The 12181-nt window shown below is 36.7% G+C and overlaps 1 protein-coding gene across 1 annotated transcript; it reads left to right on the top strand.

Annotated features, from left to right (window-relative positions):
* The first annotated feature begins 760 nt into the window (after positions 1-760).
* Positions 761-4960, top strand: LOC127628893 (delta-type opioid receptor). The gene is made up of 3 exons (XM_052105848.1): positions 761-792; positions 3032-3390; positions 4351-4960. Exons 1-3 carry the CDS (start codon positions 776-778, stop codon positions 4917-4919), a joined length of 945 nt encoding a protein of 314 aa, XP_051961808.1. The 5' UTR covers positions 761-775; the 3' UTR covers positions 4920-4960.
* The last annotated feature ends 7221 nt before the right edge of the window (positions 4961-12181 follow it).

Raw genomic sequence — 12181 nt, forward strand, 5'->3', positions numbered from 1 at the left:
TATGTAAAAATCTATAAATAACCCAACAAGAAAACATTAGCGTGCGTTAAAAGGTGGAAGCGCATACACACTTGGGAATGAAATTGGTGAAATCTTCTTTTCTTTCTTTATTGCGTTCCTCACAAAGAACATAATGCGATCAACAGTTGCACTCTCACTCACAAACGCGCGCGCAAACACTTATGCGCACGCGCACTGTATGATTACAGTATCTGATGTGCTCGAATGAAGTGAACGACGCACTCTGCGGAGACATTTTCAGAAGATTCGCCGAGCTGAAAATTAAATCTTAATTGGTAAGAATCCTTTTTTTCTTGATTTGAGGTGGTTTATACAAGCCCATCTCTCTGCAATTTCGTGCGACAGCGTAACGTAGAGCTTCCTCTTCACTTTCGTGAGGTAAGTAAATAGTATAGACTAGCCTACTACTTTGCAATGCTACAAAATATACTCTCAGATATCGCAATATTTTTGAAGGGCGTTGGCGCCAAAATGTCCAGCTTCCTCACCTCAGATGATCAGTTATCTTTAAAGCCATTCTAAGTGTTTCCAGTTTGTTTTCTTCTTCAACAGTTGTTAAACGATGGAGCTGTTTGACGAGTTGGTCGGCGACAGAGACATTCTCGTCCAACAAATGTTCAACGACACGCTTTTGCAGAGGAATTTAAGTGTTCTCGATTATGAAGCTGGACCTTTACCTACGAACGTGAAGATAACCGTTGTTGTAGTCTACTTGATAGTGTGCGTGGTAGGGCTCGTGGGGAACTGCCTGGTCATGTATGTAATTATCAGGTGAGAATAACTGCTCTGGATCATCATATCAGCATTTGTGTGTGCTGAAGGGAGGGCTTCAGAGTGCTATGTAAGGAGAAACATGCAAACTGAGTAGGATTATATACAAGGTCATACAAACAAACACACAAACAAAAAAATTGTTTAATTACTTTTGGAAAAGGTTGATGTTTCACTGTAGGTGATTGGAATTTTGAAACCTAAATGTTTTATGCATAGTTCACTTCCCAGAGGAAGGAACTGAGTATATTTGTATTAATTTGTGTAGGTATTTGCTGTAAGATGAAGACTGGAAATCAATGTGCTTTTTTCACAGATCAGTTTTAATGCACCTTTATTCTAATGATTCTTTATTCTTTTTATTAAAGCACTCAACATGTTCTTGCACGGCAGATGAAACTGTACATGATTAAATGTTTGCTTAAAGTAACTTCATTTTTCTTTACTAGCTCTCACCATATACAATCATCATTGTAGATTGTGTCTGCCAGTCTCAAAATCGCAAGCCTGCATGTTCATTATATTGCTAAATCAACATTTGGTACTTTTCCAACCCTCCCTGGCATAACCAAGCTGTAGACAGGAGCAAAGAAAACTTTACTGAACACAATAACAGAATGCATAAAATTCACATTAGCAGAATATGCAATTATTTTTTACATTCAAATTGCATGTAGATTTAGCAGATTCAATTAGATATGGTGAAAGTGAGACTAATGTCCTCTTAGCAGCTCTTTGCTTGCTCGTTTGCCTTGGCATGACAGGCACAACAATGTAATTATTTTGTCTCGCCCTCATGCCCATGTTTCGTTGAAGGTATAATTATGAAGGAATTCTATGCTGATCTAATATATGGGATTACTGCCTCATAATTAGGAATCAGAAAATAGAATTGCTGCATCACATCGGGGTCTTTTTCAAAGGAAAACATCCTCAAACCTAGTTTATGGTTCTCGTAAAATGCCTGTGGAATACAGGGAAAAGTAAATGTGCTTTTTTTGTCTTAATGCTGTGTTTTATAATGCGTGTGTTTATGCATTAACCGTGTATGTATGTTCATTACTCACAGACGTGGTGATTTAAAGTCCTATGGGGCTATTTTAAAACCTGTTGCTAGGCTGGTTACCTAGGCACCACTTGCAGATATTTCTTTACCTTCTAAGACCATACCATGTGATTTTGGACTGAAAACTGTCAAACTACCTTTTGAGGGCAGTAAGAATTTTTAACGAGGTGTCAGCACATCACTGCCATAGTCTTCTCAGTTTTCATATCCAGAAAGATCCAATTTATGCTTTGATTAAACCACGTACTGTATAAACTGCTTATTTGATTTTGATGATAAGAATGAGTGATTAAATTCAGATTAAATATTCATGATTACAAGGCTTGTAATACTAAAGATCCAGCTGGAATAATTGTAATTTGCTTTTTGAACGACGCCCTTGCTAGCGCTTCTATTTTGTCAATAGGTCTTGTCATCTGGCAAGACATTCTAAAAAGTGGCAGATGATCAATAAGACAGTACTGTGTGACAGAGTTCAATAGATTTTGCACAATTGCAATATATTTTCCTTTAGTTGTGACTATTCCATTTCCTGTAAATATGTGAAGGTGTGAACAGTTCATGCATCTGGCATTTTTGGTCCTTTTGGTAACACTTTACAATAAGGTACCATTTATTACATTAGATAAAGATGAAATGCATTTGGTATTATGAACAAATAATTACTGTAACAATATATTTTTACAGCATTTATTAATCTTTGTTAATGTTAGTTAATAAAAACAGAATTGTTCATTGTTAGTTCATGTTTGTTCATAGTGCATTAACTAATGTTAACCTATACAACTTTTGATTTTAAAATTGTATTTTATACTATTATATGTATTAGTATATGTTGAAATTAACATTAACAAAGATTCATAAATGCTGTAAAAGTATTTTTCATTGTTCATGTTAACTTGTTGAGAAATGGAACCTTATTTTAAAGTGTTACTGTAATTTTTGGTGTTCACAGAATAATTTAATTGTATTTTCTAGAATATTATGACATTAACTTGGCTGTAAAACAATTTTGATAAAGTTTATGTTCGGATTTGCCTTCATGCATGTAAGTACAATGTACTTTCTTTGCATTATATTCATTATTAACATAGTTTTTCCACCTTTTTCTAAAACATTTTGTTTAATGATGATTTACCTTTTTTTGCTGAGTGATATTTGTACCTGCTGCAGGTACACAAAGATGAAAACGGCCACCAACATTTACATCTTTAACCTGGCCCTGGCTGATGCTCTAGTGCTGGCCACTCTTCCCTTCCAATGCACGGATGTCCTCCTTGGTCTCTGGCCCTTTGGTCTGGCTCTTTGTAAGACTGTAGTGGCCATTGACTACTACAACATGTTCACCAGTATCTTCACCTTGACCATAATGAGCGTTGACCGCTACATAGCAGTCTGCCACCCTGTGCGCTCCCTGACAGTTCGCACCCCACTCCGGGCCAAGCTGATCAACGTGGCTGTGTGGGTGTTGGCATCAGCCGTAGGACTGCCTGTCATGATCATGGGTCAGGTGGAGGAGGAAGCTAACGGTAGTCATGTCCTCTTGTAACTATTCTACTGCCTCAGGCCACCATTCTGAAGCATACAAGATCCATGTTATTCATTTCATCATTTGTGATGATGTCAATTCATCTTTGATGTCTGCATGTGCTTTTTTTTAGACATCTTTTACTTAGGCAGATATGCCTAAATTGATAATATTCAACTTAAAAATTCACTAAGTCCCTTTTTGTTTATGTTTTGCTGACTAACACTGCCTTGTTCTTGGTTTTCATATGGTCACCTGTTGGTGTTGATGCAACATCACACAAGATTTTGGCTACTGATTCTACTGTAGAAATGCCAATTCTTTAGGCATATTTGTCTGCAGTGATCAGGGTTTATTCAGATAAAGTGAGTCATATTCAACTGGTCATGTGATTTTAATATGGCAGACACTTTGAGTGCAAACAACCCTTAGAATATAAAATAAGATAGCTTTGACTGTGGCTGAATATGACCGAAGTCTTCATTTCATGTGAAAACATTTGAAAAATGCATATTTTTTCAGAGGTAGAGAACAATGAGGCTAAAGTCACCCCTTAAGGGAATATTCAAGGTTCAATACAAGTTAAGATCAATCTACAGCATTAGAGGCATAATATTAATGACCACAAAGGGACTTTTTATCCAAAATACAAACCTTTCACTTATTGGACCATTATTTTGATTTAAAAACCTTGACCAAAACTGAAAATGACAAATAATAATTTTATCTCTTTTGTCTTGCTTTAGTACATTGTACCCTACTATTCATTTCTTTAAATGTAAAAATGTTTTAATGGACAAAATTACCTTTCAACCATAAAAAGGGTTAAAAACAGTTTTATCCATCTTCCAAAAAGATGTTGCTCTCCATTTCATCAGTCAACTCATGATTCTTAGTAAAACATGGTACAACTTTAAATCAACTTTTTTCAATTAATTCCCTGACTCACTTAACTTCTCTGCAGGTGTTGAGTGCATAGTGGTCCTGCCTGACCCAACAGGACATTGGGAGCCTGTATTCGCAACTTGTGTGTTCCTCTTCTCGTTCTTGATTCCTGTGGCAATCATAAGTGGCTGCTATGGGCTGATGGTGCGACGCCTACGCAGTGTACGTCTACTGTCAGGCTCAAGGGAGAAAGACCGGAACCTGAGGAGAATCACCTATATGGTACTGTCAGTGGTAGCTGCCTTTGTTCTCTGCTGGATGCCAGTGCAGGTCTTGGCTCTATTCCAGGCCTTGGGAAAGGTTGATCTTGGAGGCAGCCAAGCCACAGTGACAGCCATGCACTTCTGTATTGCTCTGGGCTATGCTAACAGTAGTTTAAACCCTGCCCTCTATGCCTTCCTGGATGAAAACTTCAAGCGGTGTTTCCGTGAATTCTGTGTGCCGACCAACTCAAGTTTGTATGTAGAAGATCAGCGCAAGAGGTCATTGAAAAAGGAGAGAGAATGTAGCGAGGTGGAAGATGCAGGTGCTTCACAAGGAAAAGGAGTTGTTGTTGATGTAGGTCCCATTCCAGTGTGTGTCAGTTAGAGGTTTACTATAAATGTTTGGCCATTATACTTGAATCTGAACTTAACCTCTGAATTTATACATTTATAAAGTTGCAGTTAAAAATGTAATGTGAACATAGAGGACTTTGTCTGGCAGATATTTTGTGGAGATTCTGAATTAGATGTATGAGTGATCAGATGCATCTTGTTCAACAAACAAGACCATCAACTCCTCACAAAGTGCTTTTCTTTCTTTCTTTTTTTTTTTTTTTTTAAACAGACCTTTTTTCCCCTGTTTGACTCTACATTATTTATTGTCCTATTATTGATATTTGTACTGTTTGTGTTTATACCAGTATAAACTGGTATGACACTGATTACAAAAGTATTGGCACTGTTATTTATTATTTCTATTTATTGTTGTAAGTATTTTTGTAAATATAAGGGTACTTCTGCTTTGCTTATGAAAATTGTGTATTTAAAAAAAAAAAGTATTACTACTGCAATTATTAAGAGAGTAACATTATTCCACTATATTTTATGATAATATTTAGGGATAGTGACAATTTATTTAATGACAGTGCAGTCTGAATGATGTTAACATTATTTGAAACTATTTAACTCTTTTTCCTGAGTGGTTTGACAATGTTTCAGAATTGCAGAATGGTTCTAATGAAGAAAGGTATCTTTCTCAGGAAACAAATCTGTGATATGTTGTTCAGAGTTGAGACAGGTGGGAAGGTGTCTCTTTTAGTTTTTGGAGTTTTATCACTTTGTGTCTGGGGTGGAATTGAGGCTCTTATGAGCGTGTTTCCTTGATCCCTTGTCATGTGGCCAAATGACAAGGAACCAACTGGAGTGAAGGATCTCAGAAACATCTGTTTTTGTCTGTGTGGTGTGAAGTGTTTGCCAGATGGTGTTCTAATGGTACACAGATTCTCCGTATGTCATGGCTCATCTCTTCCCAGCTTTTAAACATATTTTAATTAAACTCGACTGAAGGGAAGCAAAGACTGTAAAAAAAATACATAAGTTAACTGCTTGTTCTTCTTCAGGTTGATTAAATGAGAGAATAATAAGCTGCATGAGAGTGATTCAATAGTCAAAGTAGTTCAACAAAATGTGTATAGATGAATGTATTATGTTATACTTTTGTGATATAAAATGTATAATTTATTAGTGAACAAATATTAAATTATAGTTTAAAATGAATATAATCTAATAAAATGCCAATAACAACACACAATTGTTTTTATATATTTTTTTCAGTTATTGGACAACAACTTTTTATAAGGTTTTATTAAAGATAATAACTGTAGCTTAAATTAATCATTGTAAGGCACTCACAATAAAAACAATTTAAACAATTCCTTATTGTAATTTAATATAAACACAAAATAAAAGCAGATCAATATTTTTCTTTTCTTTTTGCCTTCTTTATTAACCATGTAGTTATTGATCAGATCTGACAAGCAGAAAAATGACATTTTAAACATTAATGCTCATAAATAATTGAAGGTTACGTCTGCTTTCCAATAGACAGTTTGAAAAACGGAATAATGAATCCATTAAAAAATAATAAACCACATATTTGTAGGTACATTTACACAACTTATTGATGAGTATTACTGAAGGTTATAGTTACTTTTGAACACCATGTTAAAAGAGTTTTGCTGTTTATTTTACATTACTGCCACTGAGTGGTTGGTCGAGGGCTTGGTTTTTGATAGGGGAGATTTGGTTGGGTTAGTAACATTTCACATGTCCTCTTAGAATATTAATGACAATGATTAATGAGAATATCAATCAATAATATGGACCCTTCACATTTCCGGGTAATAGCCCTATAGCAAAATATATTTGTGCCCAATATGGCAACATTTCAGGAGTGAGTTTGGTCCCCCCCATACCTCGTGGAATTACGGTCCAAGATTGTCCCAGATTTTAAACCGGACCCACGACAGAAAGCTGGTAAAACTCAACCACAACTTTCTTGTGTCCCCCGTATCCCCAGAAAGCAGCATTTTGTGGACCACAACTACACCAGAATGTGCAGATTTCAGCCAACAACAACAAAAAACATTCCACACAACCAAAGAAATCAACCAAATAATTCACAGCACCAGAAATTACCCACATCTTACCCTGAATTCCCATAAAACAGTCCTAATTGGTTATACCATAATCCTACGATGTGCGCCACATAACAGTCTTAACATAACCAAGCCCAATATATAATTTAATATTTTTCATATTTTATCAAATAAATGGCAAAAAAAGCTGAAGCAAACATGTAGAACAAATAGTTGTATTCAGATTAATGAAAACAGACACAGATTTAATACATTTGCCAGCACAAATGAAGAAAAAAAAACCCTGAAAATCTTTATATAAGTGTGAAAATATGTAAAGGAAAAGCTGCAGAAAACAATATAACAAAAGCAAGCAATAAATTAAAATATATATTTTTTAAATTAACAAATAATCAGTGGATTTTGGCTGACCAGAGTCAAGTCACTGTTTGGTTGACCGGGATTTCGCACAAAAGCATTACAATTCCACTGCTAGAACCAAAGAAGATGGGCCAAAAGTAAGCAAGCTTTGGCACAAATTGTGTTGCTATATATGGTGGGTAAGCGTAGTGGTGCCTGGGACTATAATTTTCACGTTCCCATTTGCTCCAACAACAAAATCCACTATTACGTTTCCATGACTTTCCAAAAGAGGAAAAAATATATCGGAATATCGGAAGTGTTGGATATCGGAAGTTAGAAGAAAGAAGCTGTGATGATTTTTTAATTAAAGACAGAGTAATTAGAGACTCATAAAAGTGATATGAATGTACATTAAGTGATTAAATTTTTTTTTAGTTTGCAACATTTAACCAGCTCTATTAAGGCAGAAACGCACCGTCACCTGTGTCAACAATCTGTCTGTAGGGATGCTAACCTATTTATGTTGTCTTGAACTTTCACTTTGTTCCGGCCATTTGCAGTTTCTCTTGACATGTCATGTAGATCTATCTTATTTGCATTCTAGTCATTCATCATATTCTTAGTTTTCTAGTATGTAGTCTTTTAGCCAGTTTAAAGCCAGCCTGCTGGTAACTCATCAGTCTTTCATACTGCCAAGCTGATTTCTGAGCCCTGCTTGTGCTCACATCCTTACTGTTACCAGTAGATGTCAGCACTATAGCATAAATAATACACTATAATTTGGAAACCATATTACCATTGTACAATTTGCTTTTGGTGTAGGCCCACCTACAAAATGTTTTAATTTATACACTATGTGGCCAGATGTTTGTAGACACCACATGTGCTTGATGAACATTTAATTTCAAAAGCACAGGCATCAATGCCACTCTTTTAGAAAGCCTTTTCACTATATTGTAGTACCATTGCTTCATGGATTTGCTCCCATTCAGATCCAAGAGCATTAGTGAGGTCAGTCACATATGTTGGGCATTCGGGCCTGGCTCACAGCTGACATTGGGGAGACCGGGGATGGTTGTAACAATTTTGACCTTTCTGTCTATATCTTGTGGTACTTTGAAGTCAGTGTGTTCAAAATGTGATCCAAACTAGTTACAAGTGTCTGCTATTAAATGACATAGCTATTATCTTTGCAACACAAACAGAAAATGCATGGTTTAGTTTCAAACACGAGGAGTGAAATGTTACAATTCACCCCATAGTCTGGGTTAGTTGAAACATACCCTGGGGTGAGATGTAACATTATGATATCCACCGGGGTGATATGTAACATAATGAAATAAGGATTTTTACAAAAAAATATTTTGAAAGGTTTTTATTCAACACATTGTGTGTGTGTGTGTGTGTGTGTGTGTGTGTGTGTGTGTGTGTGGTTATTCTGCCATAGTACTTGACTATAATAAATTGAACTTGAACACTTGAACATACTATTTGTGTAAGCACGTACTGTCAGTCTATAGTATTGGCCATAATAACATTTAAATTAAGTGTGTGTGTGTGTGTGTGTGTGTGTGTGTGTGTGTGGGTCATCAAGTTTTCCGAAAAACATCGCCACATTGTGTTTGTTAAAACTGGATGCCCGTGCAAGGCTTGTGGCCTCAAGGCTCCTAATGGACAAAGTTGGGTTTCTTTTCATGTAAGCTGAAAACCAGTCTGCTCCAGCCTTTAAAGATTCATCCCATGTCTTTGGATATTTGCACTTATATTTCACAGCAAGCTGATACGCAAGTTCTCTCACCTGTAATTTTAATCACATACAAATTTCAGTATTTTCAATATTTCCCCCATCTATCCATCTCTATATTTTACACTGGCATCATTCTAAATTGATGATTTTCTCCTAACTCCTATTTTATCCCTATTTCTACTCTTTATTCTACTTACCTCACGTGGACACAGTCCATAAAATGCATCAGCTGCCCACAACAAATACTCAGTAAGTTGTTTTTCTTGTTCCTCAGTGAAGACCCTCTTTCCACTGTGGTAGCCTACTCTCGGAAGTTCACCTGATCCCTTCTCTTCTAACATCCTCCTCTTTTTACAGAACCTGTACAAGGTTACATGGCAAATGCCATACAACTTTGCCACAGATCTTATAGACTTTCCCTTTGCCTCATCTGATGCGCTCCTCAAAATTGTGAGAGACACCCCTCTGTCTGTCTGTCTTTCTCTTCCAAGACCTAGGCATACTGAAATTAAAATAAAACATATATAAATTGAAAATGTATTTCTTGGGGTAGGTTGTAACGTTTCATTGTTGTTACAACTAACCCAGAGTCTTGTAGTTACAACTAACCCAGAGTCATGTAGCCATGAACTAGCTCACCTTACAGCTAACAGGCAAAACATTAGCACTAACAACTTGCATGGAAAATATCTACACAGACACACAATAAACATAATACAAGTTTGATGAGTTTAACTACAAAGCAGAAATTCCCATAACAAAAACAAAAAAAGTAAAAAAAGTAACTTTCTTACCTCAAAATTGTTTTTTCCACTCTAACTTGTGCTGTGTCTGCCAGAGGGCTCTACTTTATCACATGTGGAATAAGAACTAAACTGAGCATGTGCGAAGTGAATCAGGTGATTTGTAACTAGTTCCTGATTGGACAGATTGGAATTGTTACAACTGACCCTTGTTACAACCATCCCCGGTCTCCCCCTTCATAGTCACCACAAAGAAGTTCAGTGGGGTACAGGTCTGGCCTTTGTGCAAACCAGTCAATTTCTTCCACACCAGACACAGTAAGTCATTTCTTTATGGACCTCCCTTTGTGCATGGGACATTGTCATGCTGGAATTAAAAAAAGGCTCTCCCTGAACTGTTGATGCAAATTAGGAAGCACACAATGCCGTAGAATGGCATTGTATAGAGCAGCATTATTATTTGTCTTCAATGATGATGCAAACGTTCCAAATATGATCAGTAGGCCTATTATTATTTTCATACTAAATATAGCCCTAAAGGATGTTGTCATTAATCTACAAATGATGATTTTAATTGTTCTATCTTACTCAACTCAGAAAGTTGTATTAAGAAACGATGGCAGCTGTCTTAAATCAATGCATTTGCACAATAGCATAATGGCATCATTTAGCCATTATACACGGGGGTCTGGGGCAACGCTCTTTACAAGGCAATACAAATCTGAATAGGCAGAAGTAGGGGCTACATGTAGCCTACCAGTCTGAATCAGTACTGCAGGGCCAGCGCACCCAGCAGCGGTTTTAACCACCACTTAATTGCGTGGGGCCTCGGAAGTCGGGGGGCCCCCAGCCCGAGCTGGAAAGCTCTGCAAAAAAACGCTTGAGGGGTGACATGTTGTTCTGGGTACACACACGAATACGCTGTTGTCTGCGGTCTCAGAGCGGTTCACGAAGCCGCCGGATTCGGGTCAGAAAATATATATATAGGCCTATATATATACAGGCACTTGTTTCGCCCACACGAGCTCACTCACACAGATACGCGCAAACGGATGAGGGGCCGTTCACACTGAACGTGTTTTCCGTGGTTCTACTCTGTTTTTCTATGTAAACAACGCAGGACTGGAACATTTTTAGACACTATGTCAAGTTAAAAATAACTCTAGATTTCAAAAACGCATGTCGAGACACCTGCGTTCTGTTTCATTCGTTGCGCTGCGTCTAGACTGTTTTTAGCGCATGTGTCACAAAGATGTAACGCTGCAAAGAGATGAGCTGTACATTTTTAACATTATTTCAGATTATTCTGCACCAAGCTAAATTTCAGCGCTTGATAAACGGCAAGTTTTTTTTTTAATGCTCTAGTGTGCTGAGGGGCTTGTATGTTTAATATTACAATACTGTAACGAATGTTGCCTACGATGCTTAGCCTAAAATACAGCCTTTTGCAACATGATGCACTGCAGCATTAGAATAGAAAATCCAGGTGAAAGTAAATAAGACAGAACTATATTACTATTTAATACAACAAATCCTCAAAGTGATAATAATAATAATACTGTATCATATTACAATGACAATCTGGACAACAATACATAATTGTTGGGATATAATATGTAACAACTGAATTTAAAAATGTTACTGGGTGAGGTAGTAGGTTTTGCACACCCTGTTCACACACACACACACACACACACACACATACACACACACACACACACACACACACACACACACACACACACACACACACACACACACACACACACATGTTGTGTTTCCATGTTTTATGGGGACTTTCCATAGACATAATGGTTTTTATACTGTACAAACTTTATATTATATCCCCTAAACCTAACCCTATCCCTAAACCTAACCCTCACAGAAAACTTTCAGCAATTTTACATTTTCAAAAAACATAATTTAGTATAATTTATAAGCTGTTTTCCATATGGGGACCGACAAAATGTCATCACAAGGTCGAAAATGTCGGGTTTTACTATCCTTATGGGGACATTTGATCCCCACAAAGTAATAAATACACGCTCTCACACACACACACACACATACACACACACATAAAGTGTTTTGTAAAGATATATGTAGGTAAATATTGCTTTTTTTTATCACTTTATTGTGGAAAAACTGGAAAACATGCATTAATTATCTTTATATTTTTATTACATTAAACATTTTGAATGTATTTGGCTATGGCTGATAGGAAGAATTAAAAATGATGATTTAAAATAATTCTTCGACGTGTGGCCCCGGGTTGGTTGGTTGGCCGGGGCATCATAAATCGTAAACCCGCCCCTGAGCGCACCTTTAGTTTGGGGTCATAGTTTATTGATCTGGGCGTCACTTTATCAATTATATA

This window comes from Xyrauchen texanus, chromosome 35 (genome assembly GCF_025860055.1).
Source record: "Xyrauchen texanus isolate HMW12.3.18 chromosome 35, RBS_HiC_50CHRs, whole genome shotgun sequence".
Lineage (NCBI taxonomy): Eukaryota > Metazoa > Chordata > Actinopteri > Cypriniformes > Catostomidae > Xyrauchen > Xyrauchen texanus.

Bases quoted from the DNA above. Each gene is read 5' to 3' on its own strand.
- LOC127628893 (XM_052105848.1), top strand. The intron at 3,391-4,350 runs GTCATGTCCTCT...ACTTCTCTGCAG, and splicing joins GGAGGAGGAAGCTAACGGTA to GTGTTGAGTGCATAGTGGTC.